This window comes from Pipistrellus hanaki (assembly GCF_964339955.1).
Source record: "Pipistrellus hanaki genome assembly, contig: scaffold_106, whole genome shotgun sequence".
Taxonomy (NCBI): domain Eukaryota; kingdom Metazoa; phylum Chordata; class Mammalia; order Chiroptera; family Vespertilionidae; genus Pipistrellus; species Pipistrellus hanaki.
In genome coordinates this window covers 11,928-37,999 of record NW_028182231.1, presented here as the reverse complement: position 1 = coordinate 37,999, position 26,072 = coordinate 11,928, and the positions used below count along the sequence as shown (strand labels likewise).

The window sequence follows — 26,072 nt, the reverse complement described above, 5'->3', positions numbered from 1 at the left end:
CCAGCCCTCCCGCCGGGCCCAGCGGTGGCTCGGGCTTTGCCAGAGGCAGAGGGAGCCTGAGGTATGTGAGCGTGTCGGACCACGCCAGCCGCCACCCCCGCCCGGCGGGCTTTCTTTTGTCCCCTCCCTCCTTCCCCTTTTCTTTTTACCAAAGTATATTCATCAAACTGCTGAGTTGGAAAGATTTGTAATGAGTTTTTGAGCTGTACGACTGTTTTCCCCCCGCCCCCCGCCCTCCCCCTCTTTCTAAATCTTCATCTGACATTAAATAAAGCAAATCCCAAACAGATTAACTGTCGCACGGTTCTGCTCCGTCTCCTGTCTGCTCCAGGTCCGCGGGCCCGGCGGCGGCGGCGGGAGATGCCCGGGCGGCCGGCGCGGGCCCATGTGGCGCGCTAGGTGGGACGCCGGCGCCCTGAAGGCCGAGGCGCTGGCCCTGCTGCCCTGCGGCCTGGGCATGGCCTTCCCGCAGCCCCACGGGATGGCCCCGCGGCGGCACCAGCACGGCCGGCTCGCCGTCGAGGTGGACGAGTACAGCGCCAACCCCACGCAGGCCTTCACCTTCTACAACATCAACCAGGGCCGCTTCCAGCCGCCCCACGTGCAGATGTGAGTGCCGGTCGGCGGGCCTGGGGGCGGGGGCCTGAGGGGCGGGGGCCTGGGGAGGGGGCTGGGGGCGGGGGCTAGGGACTGGGGGGCCTGAGGGGTGGGGGGCCTGGGGGAGGGGCTGGGGGTGGGGGCTAGGGGGGTGAGGGGTCTGGGGGAGCGGGAGGCCTGGAGGGTGGGGGTCGGAGGGGGTGGGGGACCTGGGGACGGGGGGCTTGGGGGGTGGGGGCCTGGGAGGTGGGGGGTCTGGAGGGTGAGGGGCCTGGGAGGTGGGTGGCCGGGTGGCCGGCCGGGTGGGCTCTCCACCTGGCTGCTGCACCCAGCCTTCTCGATGGGGGGGGGGGGGGGGTGTGTGCCAGGATCTCCGCAGGGAGAGAGGGAGGGGAGGGGAGGGAGGGGAGTGGGGAGTGATGGTCAGTGGGGCTGGTTCTGGCCTGGAGTCCTGTGTCGTTTGGACTGGAGAATGTTTTATAAATACAAAAAAAAAAAAATGAGGTGATTGCATATGAACGTCCAGGCTTCTGGCAACCCGGCCCCAGGCCCTTGTGCAGCCCGGGGAGGGGGGGAGGGGGTGCGGGCTGAGGCCCAACTTCCCCTTCTTGGTATTTGGGTTTAAGCCCCCCCCCCCCCCCCCCCCCCCCCCCCCCCCCGGTGTAAGCCATCTTCCTCGTTGCACCGATGGGGAGACCGAGGCCCAGGGCAGGGTCAGACCAGGCCCTGTCCCGGCTGGCTGCCTTCCCTCCTCCTCCCGCCCGGCCCGCGGGTTTCCCTGGAGAAAGCAGGGTGTTTCCAGGAGCCTGAGACCCTGAAGGCGTGTGGGTGAGTGCCGGCACAGGCGGTCAGAGCTGTGACAGGCACGGTGCCCAGAGCAGCCCTGCTGGCCACCAGGTCCCACTGCGGCCACGAAGCACCACCTCCGGGGAAGGGGGGGCCTTGAGGGACGCCCGGCGGGGAGGGGTGGGGAGGGGCGCTGCCCTGGCCCCGCTGTGACAGCGGCACCGGGCGGTGTTCCCAGGAGGAGGCGGGGCCTCCGAGCCGGCTGTCCCAGCGCCGCAGGCATGCGCCTGGAGAAGGCCCGTCTCCCCGGGGCTGGGGCCGGCGTGGGCAGCAGCTGCCGGCTGCAGTTTTGGTGGATTTCTGCTGGGGGACGGCCTCCAGCTTCTGTGTTAGGGCCGGAGGGACTGGCAGGGCTGGGAGGAGGCGGCCTGGGTCTCAGGCACACTGTGCCCTGGGAGCTTACGCGGGCAGAGAGGCCTCCTGGACGTGCCCTCCTGAGGCCCTGGGTGCCCGACAGCCCTGCCGCCGTGGGGAGCTGGCTGGGCTGTTTGTGGCCGGGCGCATGCCCAGAGGGGTCCGCAGGCACCACCCATGGTGCCCGGAGGCCGTGCAGTGCCAGGCAGAGCTGTCAGTGACCGCACCTTTGCCCCAGCCCGCGGGCACCCAGGCGGCCTGGTCCCAGCTCAGAGCGGGGGAACCAGGAAGGCCTAGGCCGGGAGGCACAGGGCCAGGGGCGGGGCAGGACCCTGTGGGGAGTGAGGCTTCTGGGTTGAGACCCAGAGGAGGATGCGTGGGGCAGTGAGCTGGCAGGGGCTGGAGCAAGGGGCACCTGGAGCTCAGCAGCCACCGCTGGGCGGAGGGTGCACAGGGGGTACCTCTCCCATTGGACCCACGGGCAGCTGTGGGCTGCCTGCTCCTTTGCCCATTCGCTCACTCACTCATTCCTTCCTTCATTCATTCGATGTGAGTGAGCAGCTGCTTAGCACACTGGCTAGAAATGCACGCGGTGCGCCGGGTTTGAATCCTGCCTCTGCCACTTCCGTCCTCGCCCCTGCGCCTGCCGAGCGGGGCCCTGGCCGGTGGCAGACGCACACGTGTCGTACGGGCTCAGGGCCTGAGGTACGGCCGCAGGCAGTCTGTGGAGACGCTGTGGCTTCCTGTGGTCTCACCACAAGGAGTGGTCGGAGCAGATTCACTCGGGCCTGCCCGCCCCCTCCCTCCTGGCCCGCTCTGCGCTGCCCTCTGCGGCCAGGCTCCGGGCCTCCGTGGGCAGTGGGCTCAGAGGTGGCTGGGATTGGGCCGGGCACAGGAAGACCAGGCACCAAGTCTGGTTCCGGACTCCCCATCCAGTGCTCCCTCGCTGCCCGCGGGCCAGCCAGGCCTGAAACACACTGTGCCCAAAGCCGCGAGAGCCAGGGTCATGCGGGGACGTGGGGTGCTCCCTCCACCCTCCCCTCCCTCAGATCCCAGCCCGGACTCGGGGAGCGTGTGACTGCCGGCGGGCGCGGGTTTCCATGGAGCCTCCGCAGAGGGACCCGCGCAGCGGAAGCCACTCCCCGCCCCTGATGGATCGCCGCTCCGGGCTTTGTCTGCGGGCCGGGGAGTGAGGGGCCTCATTGAATAAACCCACAATTTATATTTAATAACAACAGCGACAGCCCGAACGTGGCCTCCGAGGCAGCCGTGATTCACGCCGGGGCCCCGGAGGCCCGGCGGTCACAGGCTGCCTGAGCCTCAGTCAGGAATCTCTGGGCCTGCGCCCCCTCCCCCTGGGGCCGAAAACCCCCACGGGGACCTGGGGAGCCCCCGCAGCCCCCGTCCTCCGCGCTGGGCGGGCAGGAGGGCGCGTGGCCCCGTGGTCGGGGAGAAGGCGGGGGCGGGTGGTGCTGGAGGGACTGGGTTCTCCTGGGACCCGCCTTACGGGGGCTCCAGGCTGGCGCCAGGCATAGCGCCTCTGCTCGCTGGCTTTAAATTTTATATTTTATTGATTTTTTACAGAGAGGAAGAGAGAGGGATAGAGAGTTAGAAACATCGATGAGAGAGAATCATCCATCTGCTGCCTCCTGCACACTCCCTACTGGGGATGTGCCCGCAACCAATGTACATGCCCTTGACCGGAATCGAACCCGGGACCCTTCAGTCCGCAGACCGATGCTCTATCCACTGAGCCAAACTGGTTTCGGCTGCTCACTGGCTTTTAAAGTAGGGGTGTCGAACTCAATCAGAGAAGGGGCCAAAATCTAAAATCCAGCCTAAATCGCGGGCCGAATGGTTTACTGAACAGTCATAAACTGACAATGTCATAAACTGACAGCGGAGTGCAGTGATGACAGCGCGGTGCTGGCCACATTGCAAGGCCTGGCGGGCTGGATTTGGCCCGCGGGCCTTGTGTTTGACACATGTGTTTTAAAGGGTCCTGTTGGCGGAGCCCCTCCGAGCATGCTGGGGAGTGCCCCTGTGGGCTGGCCCAGGCGGCCCCTTAGCCTCCCGGCCCTCCCAGCGGAGCTAGAACTGCCTTCGTTCGGTTCTGTTGTCATTGTCACAGGAAGGCGCTGGGCTAGACGCCCGCTTCCTGCGGCGGAGCCCCAGGCTCAGACCTGCTCTTTACCGTCCTGGCTGCGCCCTTGGACCTGGGCCTCACTTCCCGGCCTCGGTCACTGAGGGCCCCCGTGACCCCGGTGTTCACGGGGGTTTTGCCATTCCGAGTGTCCGAAACCCAACTCAGACGGTCTTCAGGATAAAAGGGAGTTTACAGGCTCGTGGCGAGGACCCGGCTTCAGGCACAGCTGGGTCCAGCAGCAGGTGCCCGTCGGGCTCTCCCGCGCTCTCCTCTCCTGTGCTCTCCGGCTCCCCACGCTGAGGCTGTTCGCGTTCCGTCCTCAGTCCTCCCCTCCGGCACAGCTGGTTCTGGAGCTCCGTGTGAGTCCCGTGGGCGTCCCGGCCACAGGCGCATCCCTGAGCCTAGCAGGTGCCTGTCCTGTAAGAGGCACAAATCAGCATTTGTCCAGGCCTGGCTGGTTGGCTCAGGGGTTAGAGCGGCCACCTGCACACCCGAGGGTCTTGGGCTCGCTTTCCGGTCAAGGGCACGTACCTGGGTTGCAGGTTCAGTCCCCGCCCCCTGTCAGGGCATCTGTGGGAGGCACAATCCATGTGTCTCTCTCACATCAATGTTTCTCTCTCTCTCTCTCCTCTCGCTGCCCCTTCCCCCTCACTTCCACTCTCTCTAAAAAAATTCAATGGGAAAAATATCTTGCCTCCTCGGTTGAGGATTAAAAGAGAGAGAGAGAGAGAGAGAGAGAGAGAGAGGAAGCATTCATAGATTGACGGAAGGAAATGAATGAGGACCTTGCCATAGTCCAGCCTCGTGTGAATTTGGGGACCCCCATCGTGGGGGTCCAGGCAGTCTTTCCGGAGCCTCGGTTTCCTCACGGGCATGAGCACACCTGCAGCCCCGCCCTGCAGCCCCCCCCCCCCCCCGCCCTGCAGCCCCGCCCTGCAGCCCCGCCCTGCAGCCCCGCCCTGCTGGCACCGGGCAGGTGCCCGAGGGAGGCAGGGGGGGGGGGGAGAGCGCCCGCCCAGCGGCCATGAGCTCTGTTCCCGGGGCCCTCACACGGCCCGTCGTTATAATCCAGACAGCCGGAGGACATGCCGGAAACCAGAGTCTCATTTCTGATCCGGGATGAGGAGGCTTGCACGCTCTCGCTCAGGAGCTCCGAAGCCGCGGGGTGGAGGGAATGAGAACGGAGTTAATTAAAGAGCCAGAGCCAGCTGCACAGCTCCAGGCGGCGGCTCCCACCGCGGAGACCGGGCCGGGTGACGGGAGCTCCCGAGAGCCCTCGCTGTGCTGTGCGGGTGGCTGCCCCCAGGGCCTCGCAGGACAGAGACTGGGGGGTGCAGTGGCCTCTGGCTTTCCTCGCTCCCTTTTGTCCCCTTGGCTCGGCTCTCACAGCCTCCGTGTGCGGGTGAAGGAGTGAGTGAGGGAGGGACATTGATTGGTCACTCACGGCCTGTGCCAGGCCAGTAGCTCGGATGTGAATGGCTGCCCTGGGTTCAGTCAGCCGCGTGGGGCAGGTGGGGCAGGGCCAGCGCCTCGGTCATATGGGCCATGTGGGGGCGGGGAGGGGAGGAGCGGGAGGGACCCCGAGGACAGAGGAGTGGCGGGAGGACTGCTCTTTCCCCGGCCCCCAGCCTGGCTGCTGCCCCACGGAAGCTGTGGCTTTACTGTCTGGCCACGTGAGGGTCTCCTGGCCTGGGGTCGGGCATGGTGCGTCCCTGTGGCCCCAGCCCTGAGCGCGGGCTGGCTCACAGGAGTGGGCGGAGGCACCGTGCTGAATGAAGAGGGAATGAATGAGTGAGGGGATGAATGAGTGAGGAGGGGAGAGGAGGAGCTCCCGGCTCCCCCTGTTGGTCATCACCGGACTCGGAGTGTTCTCCCGCTCCGGGCTGGGCCAGCGCCGCCCTGCTGGGATCTGCTGGGATTCTCACCGGGCCCAGCGGCCCCTCCGTCACGGCCGAGGGCCGGGGTCGGTGGGCGGGCTCGTGGCTGCTGGCCGGGGCGGGGCTGGGGGGCTCGGCCTGCGGCTGCGGGGACTGAGCGTGCTCACGCCCTGCACATCAGCATGCTGAACCCACGTCGCGTGTAAGGTGTTAATTAAATTTCTTTGAAGTATATTGTCTGAAAAAAAAAAGGGTAATTAGAAAGATGACTGTAAAAGTATTTATGTAACTGATCGGGCCTGCTTTTGGCTTGCCGAGTAATTAGATTTAAACACCACGGCCTCCTCAAGCGGCTCCCCGTTTGGAGGGCCGTGCGTGGAGATGTCATTGCATGTGTGAGGGGCCGGGAGCCTGGCAGTCCTTCACTGAGAGGCGGGGTGGGCACGGAGCGGGGGGGGGGGTGGGCACGGAGTGGGGGGGGGGAGGGGGGGCGGAGCAGGGAGGGGGGAGGGGGGGGCGGAGCGGGGAGGGGGGAGGGGGGGGCGGAGCGGGGAGGGGGGGGCGGAGCGGGGAGGGGGCTGCATGGTCCCCGGGACCGGCCACCCGCCCCGCGTCCTCGCTGCCAGAGGCTCTGGCACCCGGCTGCACGCCCTGCGGCTTTTCCATTTTCCGGTGTTTGCTCAGCGAGGCCGCTCCATTTCACAGACACGCAGACCAGGGCCACGTGGGTTTTATTTTATTTTATTCTTTTTGTAAATTTGTTTTTATGGATTTCAGAGAGGAAGGAAGAGGGAGAGAGAGATAGAAACACCAGTGATGAGAGAGGACCATGGATCTATTGGGGATTGAGCCCGCAACCCGGGCCTGTGCCCTGACCGGGCATCGAACTGTGCCCTCCGGGTTCCTGGGGCAGGCCCAGGGTTTGGCTTACGGCCACACCTGAGTGGCCAGTGCCGGGCTGGGTTTGAGCCTGGTCTCCTGGTTCTGGGCTGCTTTCTCCCCCCGCACCCCCTCACCCCCCAAGCCTGTGCTCTCGGGTGGTCAGACCATCTCAGATTCCTGCCTCTGTTCTGAGTGTTCCTGGGAACCCCTCCCTCCCCCCCTGTTTCACGGTGGCTCCCCTGGGTGTGCCCTGCCCTGGGCCCACTTCTGTCAGCCGGGCCATGGGCGTCAGTCCTCGTGGTCTCGCTGGGGTCGATAGCACCCCAGAAGCCTGTGCTGTGGGGTGAGAAACCTCGCCCTCATTATTATACAGCACAGGTACACATTCGGTGTTGGGACCCTGTGACCCCGTGACCCCATGACCCCGTGACCCCGTGACCCTGTGACCCTGTGACTCCAGGACCACATGACCCCAGGACCCCGTGACCCTGGGACCCTGTGACCCCAGGACCACTTGACCCCGTGACCCCGTGACCCTAGGACCCTGTGACCCCGGGACCCCGTGACCCCAGGACCACATGACCCTGGGACCCCGTGGCCCTGGGACCCTGTGACCCCGGGACCCCGTGACTCCAGGACCACGTGACCCTGTGACCCCGGGACCCCGTGACGAGTGCCTCCCCCCGCAGGGTGGACCCGGTGCCTCACGACGCCCCCAAGCCACCCGGCTACACCCGCTTCGTCTGCGTGTCCGACACCCACTCCCGGACCGACCCCATCCAGATGCCGTACGGCGACGTGCTCATCCACGCCGGCGACTTCACCGAGCTGGGCCTGCCGAGCGAGGTCAAGAAGTTCAACGAGTGGCTGGGTAGGTGCTGGGCGGGCGTGGGGGGTGGGGGGCCCTGTCCACGTCCGGGCCTGGGGCGGCCACTCACCCAGCTGCCCTCCCCGCTCCGCCCACTGCCCTGCCCGGCCTCTGTCTGCTTGTCTGCCTCCCCCCTCCCCCCAGGAGGCCTCCCCTGACCTTGGACCAGCCCCGGTCTTCGCTGGGACCGTCCCTTTGTCTGCGGGGTTTGGGGCCCAGTATGCTCTCGTCCGCCGGCACGTAAATAACGCTAAGTGAGGGAGGGAGGGAGTGAGGAATGAGGGCTGGAGGTGGGTGGATGAGTGACGGAATGAATGCTGAGGCCGGGCAGGTGCTCGTCTGGGCCTAGTGGCTCAGCACCCCGTGAGCCTCTGTGCCCACACCAGGGACTAGGGCGGACCTCCGCTCCCCCGGGCAACTGTCGGCACAGGCGGTTGGCACAGGCTGCGGTGGGCCGTGATTTGCAAGCATGCCCCCAGGCTCTTCTCTGGCTTCTCACTTTCTTCCTGAATAAGAGAGACCGGGTGGCCCCGGGGACAAGCTGTTTGCTTGGATCTGAGTCTTCGCTGCCACAGCCCGGGGTGGGGGTGGGGTGGGGGTGGGGGGACAGCTGGGTGGCGTCGGACGGCCTGGCTGGCTGCAGTCTCGGAGGCCGGGGTGTGCCGGCCGCCTCCCCGCGCAGCCCGCTCCCCGCCAGCCTGTGCCTCCGTGCCTGCCGCGCATTGGCCGGGCGCTGGGAGCGGCGTAAGTGAGGCGGCTGCTGGGCGCGCGGGGGCCCGGCTTGGCCTCTGAGACAAATGCTTGCAAACAGGCCTTCCCTCCGCCTGGCAGGCTGAGCCCACATGCTGGTTCACCTGGGAAATGCTAACGGGCTCCCTGGGCTGCACCCCGGGAAGGCTGGGGTGGGGGGACAGGGCTCCCCATGGTGGGTGCCCGGCTTCTCACCTCCCTGGAGCTGCCTCAGGGCGGGGCTGCCTCCCAGAGGGACCCTCTCTGAGCGGCTTCTTATCCTCTAAGGGGGGGGCCGTGATCCAGAGCCGGAGACCAGGCGGGGACGGAGCCGCTGTGCCCAGGCGGCGGCTGTGCCAGGCCGGTGGGCAGCTCTGCACGCTGCTGCGGGGTGAACGGAGGGAAGGCGGTTCGGGGCGGGTACTGCTCCGATGCTCCGATCTGAACGGGATGGAAGTGCTGCCAGCCCTGCGCCGGGGCCCTGGAGGGCAGGACGGTCTCTGGCGTGCCCGCCCACGGTGCCCTCAGCGTGGGGGGACAGGTGAGTGGACGCTGGCATGGGCAGAGGGGTGGCTCCACGCCCTGGGGGTCTCCGCGGGGCTGGCCGTGCTTTCTCCGGGAGGGCCGGGCCTCCGGAGGCTGGCTTCGGGCGGGGCCTCCACTGGGGCTGAGCGTGAGTGCGGAAAGGACCTCGGAGGCCGCCGGGGCCGGGCGCTCAGGAGGAGGCGTGTGTGTTGTGGCTGCAGTCGGGGCGGGGCCGGCCCGGGGCCTGGGGCTTGCGCAGTGCGATGGACGCTTTAGGATAACGTGACTGGGGACAGTCCCAATTTTTAACAATTTGTCCCGTGTCCCGCGGTGTTTTAAAACAGTTCCGATTTTTGGAAAGAATCTTTCAAAAAATCGGGATTTTTAAAAAATGTCACGGGACGTGGGACAAATTAAAAATCGGGATGTCTGGTCACTTTACTTTAGGACGACCCTCCTCCTGCCTCTGAACGGAAGTCGGAGTGACCACCGGACCTGGGGCCTGTGTCCTGTGTGCCTTGGTGGTGGGGTGACGTAGGTGCCCGAGCTATGGGGGGGGAGTGTGAGCTCGCCAAAGGCCCCTCCTTTCCCGGGCTCCCTTCCCCCGGCCTCTCCTTGCTGCCTCCGAGGCGATGCAGGTGTCGGAGCCGCCACTCAGGTGGGGTGGCTGGGAGCTCACCCCGAGGCCGGGGTCCTGCCTGGAGCGGCAAGGGTGTGCTGGGAGGGGGCGCTTTGGGGGGGAGGGTGTGTGTGTGGGGGGGCGGGGGGCTCTCTGGGGGATCCGTCTGCAGGAGGCGGGCAGCATGAGGGCCGGGACCTCCTGCCTGGGAGCCAAGCAGACTGTCCTCACCCCTGCTTTGGCCTCTGCTTTGCTGTGTGACCTCAGCTCAGTCCCTCAGCCTCTCTGTGCCTCACTATCCACGGGGAGAGTGTTGACCTGCCCCACAGGGTTGCGGGGATTGAATAATGCCATTCTGGTATAGCGCCAGGCACAGGAGAAGCCTCAGGACGTGGGGCTGTTACTGTGGAAACCTGCCTCTCATAGTCGAGCCTCCACTTACCCTCCCCCACGATCAGCCAGCCTCGGTGTCCGCAGAGCCGTTCCATTCCAGCCACACCGGTTGGCTCCACTCCCCATTCCTAGAGCAGGCCCCGCTCTGCGCCTGCTGGCCCCCAGCGGGGACCGCTCTTCTCCCCCACCTGCAGGCGGTCCTGCCACCTTTAGGGTGTCCTGTCTCGGAGCCCCCCCTCCCCAGCCTAGGTCTTTCTTTGAGATTCTGCCGGTGCCTTGGACACCTCCTCCAGGCTGTCCACCAGGATTTCAGGCTCCCTCTGTCCCGAACTGAACTCCTCAACCACAGACCCATCCCCACAGGCTATATAGTGAGGTGCAGCCCTCCAGTGCCGTGTTTGAGACCCTCCCCACCGGGGCTCCTGTGCCCTCTCCTCCCCACTGAGGCTGCTATCAGCTGCCATCTCTTACCATCCTGACCCCTCTCTTACCTGCCCACTCACTTACGTCACCTGCCACGCGTCCGTGGGCACCAAGCAGGCCAGCCCCCCAGGCCCCCAGGCCCCCAGGCCCCCAGGCCCCCCAGGCCCCCCAGATCCCCCTTCCTCCTGCAGGATCCTGGGGGTCCCTGAGGGCCAGGCGGCTCCCCAGAGCCCGGCCCGGCCTGGCACTGGCAGAGGACGCTCGGCAGGTGCGCGGGCAGTGGCACCGAGAGGCCTGGAGGCCAGGTTGAGCTGGTCCATCAGAGGGCACCACCCTTAGCAGACCCTGAGGGCGGACGGCGAGGCCCGTTAGCCCAATGCTTAGAAGTTATAATTAACTTTTTACTGGCGATATGTGAGGACAATATAAAAGGTCCGAGGATTTAGTTAAATAGAGCTGGGTCTTCTGCAAGCAAACCCTTAATTGAAGCCTGGGAGGGAGGGAGGGAGAGAAGGGAGGGAGGGAGGGAGGGAGGGAGGGAGGGAGGGAGGGAGGGAGGGAGGACGGGAAGCGAGAACCCTCCAGGCACCGCTCTGGCCTCAGTGGCCTCTGGGTGGCGGCAGGGCTCGGGCAGGGGTCACCGTGGAAACGGGCTGACCTGTCCTGTGGAGGCGGCGCTGGGGAGGGGCCTGCAGGCCACGGAGCAGAGACGGCCGTCCCCGGGAAACCGTGCTTTCTGTGCGGCTGGAGGCCATCACCCCTCAGCCACACGCTCCCCGCTCCCCAAGTCCGCCTCCTGCCTCCCTGCCCCTGCCCGGGGTCGTCCTGATGTGGGGGCCGTTACCGCTCCGCTCTCACCGCTCCGCTCTCACCGCTCCGTCCCCAGCAGCTGCCCAGCCCCTCGCTGTCCCTCCTTTAAGTTTTCCCGTCCGTGGTCCTGCCTCCCTCCCAGGGGACCCGCGCCCTCTTCTCAGCCAGGCCTTCTGACCTGTGAGCGGGCCCGCACCCGCCTCAGCCTCAGGGCCTGCAGGAGCCTCGGCGTGTACGTGGGGCGCGGCCCCAGGTTTATGTTTCAGGCCCTGGAGGCAGACCCGGCGGGCCCACTCCTGCCGGGCCCAGGTCTGGTCTGCTCGGGGCTGCCCTGGGGCACCCCAGGCCGGAGTGGCACCCCTCCTGGGTGGCGGGTCCTCTCTCCTGCCCCGGAGGGCGGAGGGGCTGGAGGGGGCGGAGATTCCCTGGGGACGGCCGCACCCTGGGCTGTGAGCTCTCAGCTGGGCCGCAGGTCGGCAGGGGGGTCTGATGGGCCCACGCGGACCCGGGGTCAGGAGTCCAGCGAGCAGGGGACAGAGCACCAGGGGCTCCTGGGGTCACTGCCGACTCTGCCCCCCAACAGCCAGGGCACCTCGCGTCTCCCACACAGTATCCACGCCCCCAAAGTGTGGGTGTAGGCTTGGACCACGTGGTAACCAGGCTCCCCGCACTCCTGGCCGGAACTGAACCCTTTAGTTCTCGGGCCGACACTAACCACTGAGCCAAACAGGCTAAGGCTCCAACTAATATTTTATTGCTTTCAGAGAGGAAAGGAGAGGGAGATAGAGATAGAGATAGAGATAGAGATAGAGATAGAGATAGAGATAGAGATAGAGATAGATTGATAGATAGACAGAGAAACATCAATGATGAGAGAGAATCATAGATCAGCTGCCTCCTGCACGCCCCCCACTGGCGATGGAGCCTGCAACCCGGGCGTGTACCCTTGGCCGGACTCAAACCCCCTGTGCATGCGGTCTCACTGCACATCCATTCGATGCGATGGCCCGACTCAGGCACGTGATTCTCACGAAGACTGGACACGGAACATTTAAACAAAAGTGGCTTTTGGCCACGGGCTTCGGTCACTCCTGCGTCCTCTGCGTGGGAGCCGTGGCCCCGGGGGACCTGGGTCGCGTGTCCCCACAGCGGCCGTGGCACCCGGGAGCGGGATCATATGCCCAGACGGAAGATGGAGGAAAGGTGCCGTGGGGGCGTGGCTTTCCACTGAAAACACTCATTTTCTGTGTTCTTCGTGGGGAAGGCCGCACAGAGCCAGCGCGTGTGATGGGCTGAACGGGAGGACATTCACTTAATAAAGACGAAAGATCCAGAATCCTCAGTGGTAGCCAAGGCCTTCGGCCAGCCGTCATTACAGTATTTCCCTGTGAATGTGTAAACCCCTCGGGAGGTGTGCTTAAGTGCTAATTATCTATTTACGACAGAAGGGCTGCAGAAATGGAAGGAGACCTGCTGGTGTGCGTGTGCGTGTGCACATGCGTGTGTGTGTGTGTGTGTGCGTGTGTGAAACGTGTTGCAGTGGGCTTTTTTAAGACCATTGTCCTAAAAATCTCTGCCCTACATTAAAAAAGGAGTTTTATATTTAAACAAGGGCGAGCTGTGTTTTCCTGAGCTCCTCTGAGCTCTCTGAAAGTTCTCTCTTGGTTTTATTTTTGTTGTTTGTTTGGATTTTTTTTTTTTTTTGCTCCCTTATTTATAGCTCACTTTGTGCCAACGGATTTGAGATGGTTTTAATAATAAGAATAGCGAAATGGCAGAGGATTGAAGGTACGCTAAAAGCCGATTAAAAATAGAACTCAGAGCAGCTCCGAGAGAGGGCCTAACATGTCAGCGCTCTGGGTTCTGTGAGTCGGAAACTGGAGCCTGAGCTTCCTGGGGACGAAAGGGAAAAGGGAAATGCACTTGGCAGATGGCCCTGCTTCCTGGGAGGAGGGAGTGTGCCAGCCCTCTGGTTGGCCCAGCCCCTGTGGCATGTTCCATGTGTGTACCTTGAGGACCACGTGTGTGCCCGGATGGTGTCCGCGTAGGAGGACCGGGTGTCTCCCAGTGTACAAACTCATCTCCTTCTGTCATCCGTCTTCGCTTCTCTCCCACACTCTGCCTTCTCTCAGATCGATGGGAGCTTCTTTCTCCCCCTCTACTGGTTTGGAAACTATGTGTTCTTTCTGCTTGTTCAGTGGTTACTCATGAGATGCTAATAAGCATATCCTAAGTCAGAATAAAAGCAGCCAACATCTCCTTTCCTCCCCGAAGCTCCCGGCACACACCCACCTGTCCCCTCCTGCCACCAGCTCCTCTGTCTGCTGCCTGGCCTCCATGCTCACTGGGTTTTAACCGTGGAGTGGCCGCCGTCATCATCGTCGTCGTCATCATCATCATCATCATCACCAGTTCCCAGTCTGCAGTGATTGTTTGCTCAGCGGGCGTTTGCTGAGCACTGGGCACTGGGCACTGGGCGCTGGGTGAGCAGCCGTGAGCAGGCAGAAGGCAGGCCACGGAAACAGCTCTCGTGTGAGTGTCAGGCTGAGGGGCAGGGCTGGCCTTCTGTTGGGGTGACCCATGTCTGGGCAGGTCATCTGAGCAGAGGCAGCAGCGGGTCAGGAGTGGGGGTGGCACATTGGGGACTGGCCAGGAGGCATGTGGTTGGAGTGCCATGGGGGTCTGGGGTGTGAGTAGGAGACGCAGAGGCCAGATGGGTGATGGGGACCAAGGAGGGGGGACTGGTGGCTCATGTGGGAAGTGGGACGTGAGGGGACCTGGGCATGGGGCGCAGGCGGGCAGCCGAAGGGACCGAGCTGGAGCCTCACTGGCCAGCTGGATTGGTTGTGATCCTCATTCATCCACATGCACTGAGCTCCTACCTTGCTCTGACTCTGCTGGTGTGGAGTGTGCAGTGGGCAGCAAAGCAAGCAAGACTCGTCCTAAAAAACATATGCCTGGCTGGTGTGGCTCAGGGGCTGAGTGTCGGCCTGGGAACCAGGAGGTCACGGTTTGATCCCCGGTCGGGGCACAGGCCCGGGTTGGGGGCTCGATCTCCAGTGAGGGGCGTGCAGGAGGCAGCCGATCCATGATTCTCTCTCATCATGGCTGCTTCTCTCTCCCCTTCTCCCTTCCTCTCTGAAATTAAAAGCAAAATTATAGAAATGGAAACAGATAAACAAGAAAACGCCATGGCACGGTGCAGACGGTGAAGGGCAGCCAGTGACAGGTGTGAGGCGGAGGGCAGGAGGCTCCTCTGCCGGGGCCTCAGCTTCCGCATCCATACAATGGGCTGCTGCCCTCTCCCCGGCGGTGAGCGGATGAGAGGCGATGGTTAGAAGCGCAGGGACCGGAGGCCTTGCTGGGTTTCCCGGGGAGCCTGCCTCTTTGCCTGGAGTGAAGTGCGTCTCCCCTCGCCAGCCCTCGGGCTTGGTGCCGTCGGAGGGCAGGGTGGCGGGTGAAGAAGGAGCCGCTGGCCGTTCGGAGCCGGGGAGGCAGGGTTTGCGTGCTGGCACCCGTCCTCCTCTCTCCCCTCCCCCACAAGCACGGAGCGGCGTGTTTGAATATGGAACGCGCCTGTGAGTTTTTAAAAATGCCATCTTCGTGCTGGACTCGGTTCCAAAACGGGGCGAGTCCGCAGAGCGCCAGAGAATCCTGGCCAGCCCGGAGCCGAATCTGTCCGCGCGTGCCCACCGACGCCGAGGGGCCCGACAGACTGCACCGTCCCCGGGGCCGCCCGCCCCGCCCCACCCCGCCCCGCCCCATCCGGCCCCCCAGGTGCCCCGGCACCGGACTCGGACTGTGCAGAGGCTCTGGCCTGGGTGGTGTGGGGATTGCGATGGAGAGGGTGTCCAGCTGTCATTGTTCTCATTACAGAGCTGCCCCTTCTGTGGGGTGCCCCCCTCCTGCCCGGCCCCCCCCCCCCCCGGCCTGGCCTCCCACTGAACCCTCGCAGGCAGCCCTCCTCGGACTCCAGGTGATGAGAATCCCCTGGTGGGGGGGGAGAGGAGGGGAGGAGCGGCGTCTTATTCAAGGACACGCCCCAGTGGGGCAGGTCGGGTGGGCGGCCCCCAGGTGGTGAATGGCGCAGCTTCAGATCTGCCCCCTGCGGGACCGACCACCTGAAGTGTGGCTAGTGGAATGGAGACACTGACTTCAGTGCTTTTTTAAAATATGTTTTTATTGATTTTAGACCAAGAAGAAAGGAGAGGGAGAGGGACAGAAACATGGGTGAGAGAGAATCATGGGTCGACTGCCTCCTTCCTGCACGCCCCCCCCCCCCCCCGGGAATGGAGCCCACAGCCCAGGCGTGTGCCCTGACCGGGAATCCAACTGGTGACCTCTTAGTTCATGGGCCAGGCCCAGCACTGAGCCACTCCAGCGGGCGTGGGGTTTGTTTCACGGCAATTGGTCTGAGATTCACTGGCCACAGGGAAGTGGGTCCTGAGAGGGCAGCCCAGCCAGCCCCTGGTCTTGCCGTCTCTGCAGATACACTGAGCTCAGGGCGGTGGAGAGCTGGCCCGAGGCAGTCAGCAAAGGAAAGGTGGAGTCAGGGTTCTCACCCAGGGCTATGACCTTCTAACGTTTCAGTTGATTTTTCAGTTCCCAAGGCGGCCGTTTTGTGTGGGAACTTTTCTGTCCCTCTGGAGAACCCCGGCTCTTTCTGTCAGCAAAGCCCTCCTTCCCAGGAGGGTGTGGTGGCCACGGTCAGGGCCAACCGGACAGGGTCACGTTCAGGCTGCTGACAGGATGCAGAACTCCCAGCATGCTCTGCGTCCTGGTGGGAGCCGCGTTTCGCCCCAGAGCCTCCTCTGGACGGTACTTCCCGGTTCAGAGGCGCTGCGTGCGGTCTGCTCCCCGCCCCCTCGCACCGGAGCCTGGGTGCCGAGTACCGGTGTCCCCGCTTTGACAGGAGGCTGAGGCCCAGGGCGGGGGTTGGCTCCCCAGGGGTCACCCGGGTCCTGGATCCCAGAGAGGCCTCCCCGGCCGCCTGGGGTGGCTCAGCTCCCCACCCGGTGCTCCCTGTCCCGCTCGCCGGGGCTTAGATTTCCTGTCTCTGTGATCCCCACTGAGCTGGTACGTACCTTCTTTTATTGTCGACATCCCACGGCAAGGCCCATTCTGAGGCAGGGCGGGATCTTGTCTGTCTTGGGGCCGTTGCATCTTCAGCACCACGGTCAGCGGCCGCCCCGCAGGCTCTCGGTGTCGGTGACAGATGGAGCTCCTGAGGGAGGAGGGGCCGGTGGAGAGGATGCGGCTCCCCAGCAGGCTGCCTCCCCACCCTGCCCGGCCATGTGCCCGCTGGGCAGCCCTCTCCTGCCCGTGTGTCATCTATGGGGCAGCGGGCGGGTAACACCCGTTCTCAGTGCCGCTGGGGTGAGGCCGGGCAGGGGCTGCAGCTGGATCCTGTCCTGGGTGTGGGTCTGGAGACCCCTCGGTGGGCCCTGGCTCTGTGCCGCCCAGCCATCCGGCGTGAGCATGGTGTGTCCTCCCTGAGCCTCAGTTTTCTCGTCTGTGAAAGGGGCTGATGCTGGGAGGGCTCCGTGGGGCCGGGGGTGGTGCGGGCCCAGCGCGGGGCCCAGCGAGGGGTGGATGCCCAGTGCCTGCCGCTGCTGCGTCTGTGGCGGCGGCTTTGTGACGGGCCCAGTGCCCGGCAGGAGCGGGAGCTGGGCCGATGGCAGCGCAGCCGCTGCTGTTGCTGCCTCCGAGGCGCCTCCCCGTTTCCGTCAGACGTTTAGGAGTTCGGGTTCAGTGCTCCGAAACGCGTCTTAAAGACAAGCGGACCTCTCCGTGCAGGCTTGTTCCTCTGATTTCTCTTAAGCAGAAGGATTTCACACCTTTCTGAGCTCGCGATGGGCCGGCGAGCTAATTCTGGGCCCGCTGACAGCCGCCCGGAGCGGGGAGCCGGAGCTGACAAGTGGGGCTTTGGTCGCGTCCCAACCTCTCAAAATAGCCCCTTTCCAGACTCACGTTTGCATCCGGCGTTCGACCGACGCTTCCTGCTCGCTGAGCCCGCCGTGCCCCACCCCCTCACCCCACTTCGCTGGTTCCCCGGGCCCGGGGGACGGCCAGGTCTCCGCTCCACAGTCCGGACCCCTCCACGTGTGACCTGCCGCCCCCATTCCTCCCCGGCCTGCCTCTGTTCACCCCTCTCTGCCACGATGCTGGCTTTTCCCGCCTCCATGCCTGACCCTGTGTCTGCAGTGCCCCCTCCCCACGGTCACCGCCCACTCCCCGCAGTCCCCGCCGTGCTCGGCTCCGTGGGCCTGGGGCCACCCGCTCCAGCTGCCCCCCAGCGTGTGTGCCTGCCCCTTCCTCCCCGGAGGCAGAGAGAGAAAGGCTGGTGTGGAGACCGCTCCCCCCAGCCCCGACCACAGGGCCTAGCAGCACGTAGTAGGGCCAAAAAATGAAAAAGAATTAAAATAAATGACTGGAACCAACAAGAGGGGGCGAGATGCTTTTCCTTTAGTGAATCTCAACAGCTGAAATGTTTAGGTTAAAAACACTCAGTTTTATTGAACGCTATCAAGAAATGTATTTTCGCCCCAGCTGGTTGCTCAGTGGTTAGAGCATCAGCCCGTGGACAGAAGGTTTGATTTTGGCGAAGGGCACGCACCTCCTTTGCAGGCTCGATCCCTGGCCCTGGTCAGGGCACGTGGGGGAGGCAGTCAATCAAAGTGTCTCTCTCACATTGGTTTTTCTCTCTCCCAGCCTCTCTCCCTCCTCCCACTCTCTCTAAAACTCAATGGAAAGATATGCTTGGGTGAGGATTAACAAAAAGGAAAAAATAGAAGAAAAAAAGGAAATTTCTTTTAAAATAGGATCTTTAGTGTAAATGGTTTTCAAATACCTCTTCTGTTCCTGCTGCCGAGAACATGGCTGTGGGCCAGTTCCCCCTGGAGGGGGTGGCTGTGGCCAGCAGGCACCTGGGAAGGGTTTGCTCAGTGAGGGAGGGTCCCTGCGGCCACGCCCTCCATCCAGGCCGGGGACTCAGGAGAAAGCTCGCGGGCACTCAGAGAGGTGGGGCAGGCGGAGTCCCCTGCCCGGAGCTGCTCAGTTAGGGCTTCCTACGGAGGAGGGGTGGGTGGGGGGTTCAATTCGCCCCTCAGCCTCTTCACCCCCCCCCCCCCTGTGCCCCTCGCTGGCTGGTACAGTCCTGGAGTCGCTTGCTTCCACCAGTAGAACGCTTGGCCGCCAGGTCCGAGATCCCACAGGCCCATCCCTAGTCTGGAAGGCCGTGGCCTGCCCGCTCTCTGCCCGCTCACCGTTCTATTGTGGAAGTCAGGGTCCGGGCTTTCTTCTCCTGCGATTCTTAAGTTTAAATCGTGGTTACATTTACCCAGCATTTACCGTTTTCACCTTTTTTTGTTTGTTTTTTAATCCTCACCTTTGTTGGAAACCATTTGCCCGTATACACATTCCGGCTCTCCCTTCCGGCCGTGGGTCTGCGTGTCCGCCTTCATGCCAGCACCTCCTATTAGAATTACAGTTTGGAAATCAGGACATGTGAGTGCTCCAGCTTTGCTTTTCTTTTTTTTTTTCTTTTTTAAATATATTTTATTGATTTTTCACGGAGAGAAAGGGAGAGGGATAGAGAGTTAGAAACATTGATGAGAGAAACATCGATCAGCTGCCTCCTGCACACTCTCTACCGTGGATATGCCCGCAACCAAGGTACATGCCCTTGACCGGAATCGAACCTGGGACCTTTCAGTCCGCAGACCGACGCTCTATCCACTGAGCCAAACCGGTTTCGGTCAACTTTGCTTTTCATTTCCAAGATTATTTGGGCTATTCCGGGGCCCAGGACTCTGTGAACCTGAGGACGGATTTCCCGTTTCTGAAAGGCCCGTCGCTGGGATGTGGGGAGGGACGGCTTTGGATCTGGAGACTGCTTGGGGGGTGCAGACACCCGCACAGCTGGAGCCTCCAACCCGTGAACACGGGTGTCTCCGGGGACTGGAGCCTTGGCAGTTTTCAGTGGGAAAATCTCTCACCTCCGTGGGTAGGCGTATGCCTGAGCTTTTTCTTCTTCTCGCTGCTCCTGCCAGTGGGACTGTTTACGTGACATCCTTTCCGCATTGTTTATTGTTCGAGCTTACAGAAACGCAGGGATGGCTTCTGCATTGCCTTGTGTCCTGCACTTGCCCTGGATTCGTTTGATTTGTCTAACATCTGCATCGCTGTCGGAAACGGCCTTTGGGGGCTGTTTGCAGCGGCCCAAGACCTTTTCCAAACATCCCGGTGTTTGGAACGAGGTGGGGGGAGCACTCTCCGCGGGAGGCATCCCGGGACCGGGATGCGGCGGCTTTGCTTCTCCTCCTCCCTCTGTGGGGAGCTCAGAGCGGGAGCTCCGGCGGGGGTCTGGTACACGCGCGGTGGTGGTGATGGGGAAGGCCGCAGCCAGACACGCATCGGGCTCCGGTGCCCACCTCTGCTGCCACCGGGTGGCTTCATCCCCCCAGTGAGCCCCGGCTCCTCACCTGCCACGATGGTGCCGCGTGGGCGGTGGGATCTGTGCGGGGAGCCTGTCTGGGACTCTCAGGAGCGACATCCGGTGTCCTCATGGCTGCCCGCCTGCCCAGGTGGGGCTGTGCGGCCCGCCCAGGAGCGGGGCTGCCCTGGACCCTGGCTGCAGGAGCAATCCCAGCGCGGAGGGCCCCGAGGCTCCGAGGAGTGGCGCGGAGGCTCAGTGTGTTCTGTCTCCATCTGTCTCAGCGGGGACCCGCGTGGTTCAGGTCCCGGGTTCGGGCAGCGGGCCCAGCGAGCGAGGCCAGGCTGTCCCGCGACAGGCCCAGGCGCAGGGGAGGAGTGCCCGCCCTGAATTCTGCGTCGAAGTCACTTCCCCTCGGCATCTGGGCTGCGGCCTGCGCGCCCTGGTTTCCAGGGTCCGTGCTGAACGCCGCTGCTGCCCGGAGACCCCCCTCCGCGAAGGAGCGTTCATTCCTTAGTCGCTGGTGTTCCCTATTCTGGGCCTCAGGCACCTGAGTGTTGGGGAGCACCTACCCTCCAGGGTTGGGGAGGAGCGTGAGTGAGTGATCACGGAAGGCTGCTTGGAGGAGGTGGCACTTGGTCAGCTGATGGAGTGGAATCGGACTTGAGTGAGACAGGAGGGTAGGAAGCGGGTCCCAGGTGGACAGAACGGCCGGCATGGTTATCCCGGGTTGCAGCAGGTGAGATCAGAGCACTGACAGGGCCTGACCTGGAGGGGGCGCCATGCCCTGAGCTCTAATGCGGTGCCATCCTTGGTTCCCAGCTCACACCCTCCTGAGGGCCGGGGGTGTGTGTGTGTGATGGGGGTTTCTCAACCACCTCTGGGCGTGTGTCCTGTCAGGCTGGGTCCTGGGGGTCCCCGGAGCCTCTGGTGCAGGGGCCTTCGGGGGGGGGGGCGAACGCGGAACCCCCCAGTCCCTCCCGCCAGCATTGCGTTCTCTCTGCAGCAGCCGCGGAACAAGCCCTCGCAGAGGACCGGACGGAATGTTCCTGTTTTTACAACATTCCCCGGAAAAACAAATGTTTGAAAGTTAAACATTTTGGTTATTAGGACGGAACAGAAGAGAAATTCCATTTGCCTTTTAAATATGGGCAGCAGGCAGCACTGCGAATCCACAGCCTCCCTGCAGGCCCCGGGGCAGGGGGGGCGGGCTGAGGGGGTGGGCCTGGGGGGGTAGGGGGAGGGCCTGGGCAGGCTAGGGGGAGGGCCTGGGGGTTCTGGGGGGGAGGGCCTGGGAGACTGGGGGGGTGAGGGGAGGGCCTGGGCAGGCTGGGGGGAGGGCCTGGGGGTGCTGGGGGTGAGGGCCTGGGAGACTGGGGGGGTGAGGGGAGGGCCTGGGCAGGCTGGGGGGAGGGCCTGGGGGTGCTGGGGGGGTAGGGGGAGGGTCTGGGTGGGGCTGAGGCGGTGGGCCTGGGGGGGTAGGATGAGGGCCTGGGCAGGCTAGGGGGAGGGCCTGGGGGTGCTGGGGGTGAGGGCCTGGGGGTGCTGGGGGGGTAGGGTGAGGGCCTGGGGGTGCTGAGGGGGAGGGCCTGGGGGACAGGGGGGGCGGGCTGAGGCGGGTGGGCCTGGGGGGACTGGGGGTGAGCGCCTGGGGGGCTGGGGGGGTAGGGGGAGGGCCTGGGCAGGGCTGAGGGGGGAGGGTCTGGGCGGGGCTGGGCAGGGCTGAGGGGGGAGGGCCTGGGCAGGATGGGCAGTGCTGGGCGGGGCTGGTTGGCAGCTCTGAGGGGTCTGCCACTGCAGGATGGTCTGTCCCTCAGGGGTTGCCTGGACCCTCAGCTCTGGGCCGATGATCCAGACCCAGGAGCTGCCCTGTAAGCCCAGGCAGGTGACCTGATGTCTCTGTGACCCCATCCTCCCATTGCGCCGGGCTGACACCGGGCTGTGCTCTCAGGCCTGCCCCGTTCCGGGGCTCTGACCCCGGGGGCCTTGCCGGCCGTGGGCACGGCTTCCCGGGGCCCCTGGCCCCTGACGGTGCAGGGCCCTCGGGGTGCGTGTGGCCGGAGGCAGCTGCAGGGAATGAACACACGTCCCCTCTGGCTCTGGCTGATCCTCAGGGTCTGGGGGCCCAGAGTTCTCGGCTGGCGCCTGCCCAGCGCGGAGAACGGGGCGGTGGAGCCGGTGAGGCGGGAAGGCAGCCTGAGCCCGGAGGGCCCCCCTCCCCCACACACACACTGAGCGCGGAGGGCACCCCCCCCACACACACACTGAGCGCGGAGGGCCCCCCTCCCCCCACACACACACTGAGCGCGGAGGGCACCCCCGCACACACACACACACACTGAGCGCGGAGGGCACCCCCCCCCCACACACACACACTGAGCCCGGAGGGCACCCCCCCACACACACACACTGAGCGCGGAGGGCACCCCCCCCCCCACACACACACACTGAGCGCGGAGGGCACCCCCCCCCCACACACACACACTGAGCCCGGAGGGCCCCCCCCCCCCCACACACACACACTGAGCGCGGAGGGCACCCCCCCCCCCACACACACACACTGAGCGCGGAGGGCACCCCCCCCCCACACACACACACTGAGCGCGGAGGGCCCCCCTCCCCCCACACACACACTGAGCGCGGAGGGCACCCCCCCCCACACACACACACACTGAGCCCGGAGGGCACCCCCCCACACACACACACTGAGCCCGGAGGGCCCCCCTCCCCCCACACACACACTGAGCGCGGAGGGCACCCCCCCACACACACACACACACTGAGCCCGGAGGGCACCCCCCCACACACACACACTGAGCGCGGAGGGCACCCCCCGACACACACACACTGAGCGCGGAGGGCACCCCCCGACACACACACACTGAGCGCGGAGGGCACCCCCCCCACACACACACACACTGAGCCCGGAGGGCCCCCCTCCCCCCACACACACACACTGAGCGCGGGAGGCCGGCCGTTTCCGGAGGATCAGTGCTTCTCCCAGGTCCGGGGGCGGGGGGCCGGGGGCCGGGGGCCGAGCTCAGTGCCCTGCCCGCCCAGCAAGGCCCTCCTGCCCAGGGCTCGGCCTGTCCCCGCGCCCCCTCCCCTGGGACCGTCGTGGCCGCGATGCAGCACACTCGAGGGGGAGGTCAGGCAGGCCCGTCCCTGCGCCCACTGTGTTGCTGTGTGACCTCAGGCAGGTCCCTTCCCCTCTGAGCTCCTTTCCTCCGGGGTCAGTGAGTGGTGGGCGGGCCTCTGTGCCACGTGGCTCTGCCCTCAGGGCTGAGTCCTGGTGATCAGTGTGGGTCTGAGCAGGGCTGTGGCCCTCAGAGCTGGACAGCTGACAGGAGGGGCGTGTGGATCTTTACACCAGGGCCCAGCGCCAGGGGAGAAGGGTGTCTGGCTGGGCGGGCCCCGGGGACAGGCAGACGGGCTGATGCGGGCAGGTGGGTGAGGAGAGGACCATGGACCAGCCATCCGTCTCCTCTCGGAGCCCGTGAGCCAGCCTCGCCGCCGGACACCTGAGCTGCGCCCACCTGGTCCACCTGGGCCTTCACAGGGCGGTCTCTGCTTTCCTGCCGGCCGTCCTTGGTCCCCCGCGTGGCCGTCCTCCGTCTCCAGGTGGACACTCTCATCCCTCCTCACACCCGCCTAGGAGCACCCTGCGCTGGGACCCAGGCACCTCCAGCCCCTTCCAGGCCGGTGCTCCCACCCGGGCCCTGGCAGCGCCCTGGGTGCCCGCCTCTCCCTGCTGCGGGGAGGCGGGAGCGGGAGGGGCAGAGGGCAGTCTCCTCTGTGAGCAGGCGCCGGGCAGAAGAGCGTGAATTCATCTCTTCTCTCTCCCACGAAGCCCCTGCCCACCAGTCGGCCGTCGAGGCACAGACTCCTCCTGTCACCGCCATCACGGGGGGGGGGGAGGGGGGCTGGTCAGGAACCTGTGGTGACTGGTCGTGGGGCATTTTGTATCTATTGTCGGGGTGGCAAGAGCTGCAGGATGACCTGGGCACCTGAGGGCTGATGCAGCCTTTGGTCGTAACAACAGAGGTAGCAGTCCCTGAGCCGAGGAGGGGACTTCACCTCGCTCTGTGACAGGCCACGCCAGAGCCTTAGATCTGGCTCCTCTACCCCCACCTGCACGGGAGCAGGTCCAATTGGAGAAGATTCAGAGACGGACAGTCAGGGCTACAGGCAGGGGAGGGGAGTCTGGGAAACACGCCCTGCCTAGACAGTTGGGGGGAAGGGAGGGGTCCAGGGAGACTGAGGTCAGTTGGTAGAAAGGAGACAGAACTAGCTGGGTGGATGGATGGATGGATGATGGATGGATTGATCCATCCAATCAATCCATTACTCCACCTGGAGGGGCGAGTGGGGAGGCAGTGGGGGCTTGGGGAGCCGTACGGTGGGAGAAATGAAACTGCAGTTGGAGTAATGGATTGGTTTATAAATGCACCCATCTCTCTCTCTCCACTTACCCATCCATAGTCCATACATCTCTGCCCATCAATTTCTTTATCCATTCACACTATCTATCCATCTATGCTCCCATCCATCCATTATCCATGCAGCCATGCCCTTCCATCCATCCATCCTCCATCCATCATCTAGCCATCCATCCATCCATCCATCCATCCATCCATCTACCCATCATCTATCTATCTATCCATCCATCCATTCATCATCCATCCATCATCTATCTATCCATGCGTCCATGCGTCCATCACCCATCTACCCACCTGGCGGTTTGGAGAGCCCCTTCAGGATGAGTTTGTGGAGGCCAGGCCACAAAGATGCTCCAACGCCCACCGCCCTCTGTGGCTGAGTTGTGTAATCGTAGGTGGCCTCTCTGAGCCGGTTTCCCAGATGTAGGTGTGGGTGTGGGTGTGGGTGTGGGTGTGGGTGTAGCTGTAGATGTACCCCCTCCCGGGAGGAACCAGACAACATGGAGGTGCCATGTGAATGTCCTGTGCCCCGCCCCCCCAGCTTTGTGCACAGGAACCCCTTCCCTGGGGGGAAGAACCTCTGCTACGTCCCCTGAGGTGGGACGGCTTCCTGCTCCTCCCCACCGGATCCCGATCCGGGAGCAGGAGCTGGGGGTGAAGAAGCTGCAGTCGGGGTAATTGGCTGATTTGCTAAGGAACGCCCCCAGTCAGACGTGACTCACTGCATCAGCGCCGCTCGGCTCCCAGCCCCGGTGCTCGGCGTGGGGTGGGGGTGCCGTGGAGGTGGTCGGCGGGGGCTCTGTGAGGGGTCCCTTGGCTCCCTCTGCCTGGGGCTCAGGTCTGGCGGCCCTGGGATCTGACCTGCTGACCCATGTGGGGGTCACAAGGGCTGACGCCCAGTGTGGCCTTGCTGCTCGCCTGCTGGGGCCAGGGCAGGCGCCTGACCGCGGGGCCGGTCCCCAGCTACGAGGCGAGATGAGAGCTTGCCTGGAACGTTCCGTGGGCTCTGCCTTTCCCCTGGGGGCGGGGGGGCGCTGACAATGGGGTTCAGGAAAGGCAGTCCTCTCTGTGTGACCTCTGTGACCTTCCCCTGCTGCCCAGGCCGTCTCTCCTCTTCCTCCAGTCTGAGCATCGCCAGGGGTGGTCCTCTGCACCCTGTCCCCCTGGGGTGCTGCCGGCCCATCCTGCTGGGGCCTGTGGGGACAGAGATGGCGGAGCAGATACAGCCACCCCCGGGGCTGCTCAGCACCGGGCCAGGCCAGTGGGTGGGCAAGGTGGGGAGGTGGGAGGGCCTGGAGGGCCGATCTCCGCCGCCTGCAGGGGAGCCCCCGGGGCGGCGGCCAGGTCTGTTCCCGCCCTGCCTCAGGGACCGCAGTCCCCGGGGGCGGGGCCGGGGCGTGAGCGAGGGGCCTGGGGGTGAGGGTTGGGGACCCGGATGTCTGCCTCCCGCCTGGGGGAGGACTGGCAGGATCAGCAGATTTTAAGACGGGTGATTTTTAGAGAACAGAAAGCACGCCATTGCATGGGGACCGCGGGCATTAGCTTTGTGCCGGCCACAAATGCAGACGGAAAGCACGCAGAGGCTGTGCCGCACAGAGGGCGCCTGGGGCCGGCCGGCAGTGGTGTCCCATGTCCGCCCGCAGGCAGCCTGCCCTACGAGTACAAGATCGTGATCGCCGGCAACCACGAGCTGACCTTCGACCAGGAGTTCATGGCCGACCTCATCAAGCAGGACTTCTACTACTTCCCGTCCGTGTCCAAGCTGAAGCCCGAGAACTACGAGAACGTGCAGGCGCTGCTCACCAACTGCATCTACCTGCAGGACGCCGAGGTCTCCGTGCGCGGCTTCCGCATCTACGGCTCCCCGTGGTGAGTCCCGGGGGGGGGGGGGGGGGGGGGGGAGTCCCGCCTGGGCGGAGGGTGGAGGCCGAGTGAGGGGCGGGGAGGGCAGGGGGCGGGGGACTGAGGCTGAGTGTGGGGCGGGGAGGGCAGGGGGGGGACGGAGGCTGAGTGTGGGGCGGGGAGGGCAGGGGGCGGGGGACTGAGGCTGAGTGTGGGGCGGGGAGGGCAGGGGGGGGACTGAGGCTGAGTGTGGGGTGGGGAGGGCAGAGGGTGGAGGGCGGAGGCTGA

General features: G+C 64.6%; 1 protein-coding gene across 1 annotated transcript in view; it reads left to right on the top strand.

Annotated features, from left to right (window-relative positions):
• LOC311616198 (metallophosphoesterase domain-containing protein 1-like) overlaps positions 1 to 25,815 on the top strand; it is a gene marked incomplete at its 3' end in the record, with an annotated part of 35,665 nt that extends 9,850 nt beyond the window's left edge. The window contains exons 2-4 of the mRNA XM_084907470.1: positions 289 to 609; positions 7,392 to 7,573; positions 25,586 to 25,815. Coding sequence (XP_084763596.1) covers positions 289 to 609; positions 7,392 to 7,573; positions 25,586 to 25,815 — 733 coding nt within the window. The remainder of the gene's footprint in view (positions 1 to 288; positions 610 to 7,391; positions 7,574 to 25,585) is intronic.
• Between the last annotated feature and the right edge of the window lie 257 nt (positions 25,816 to 26,072).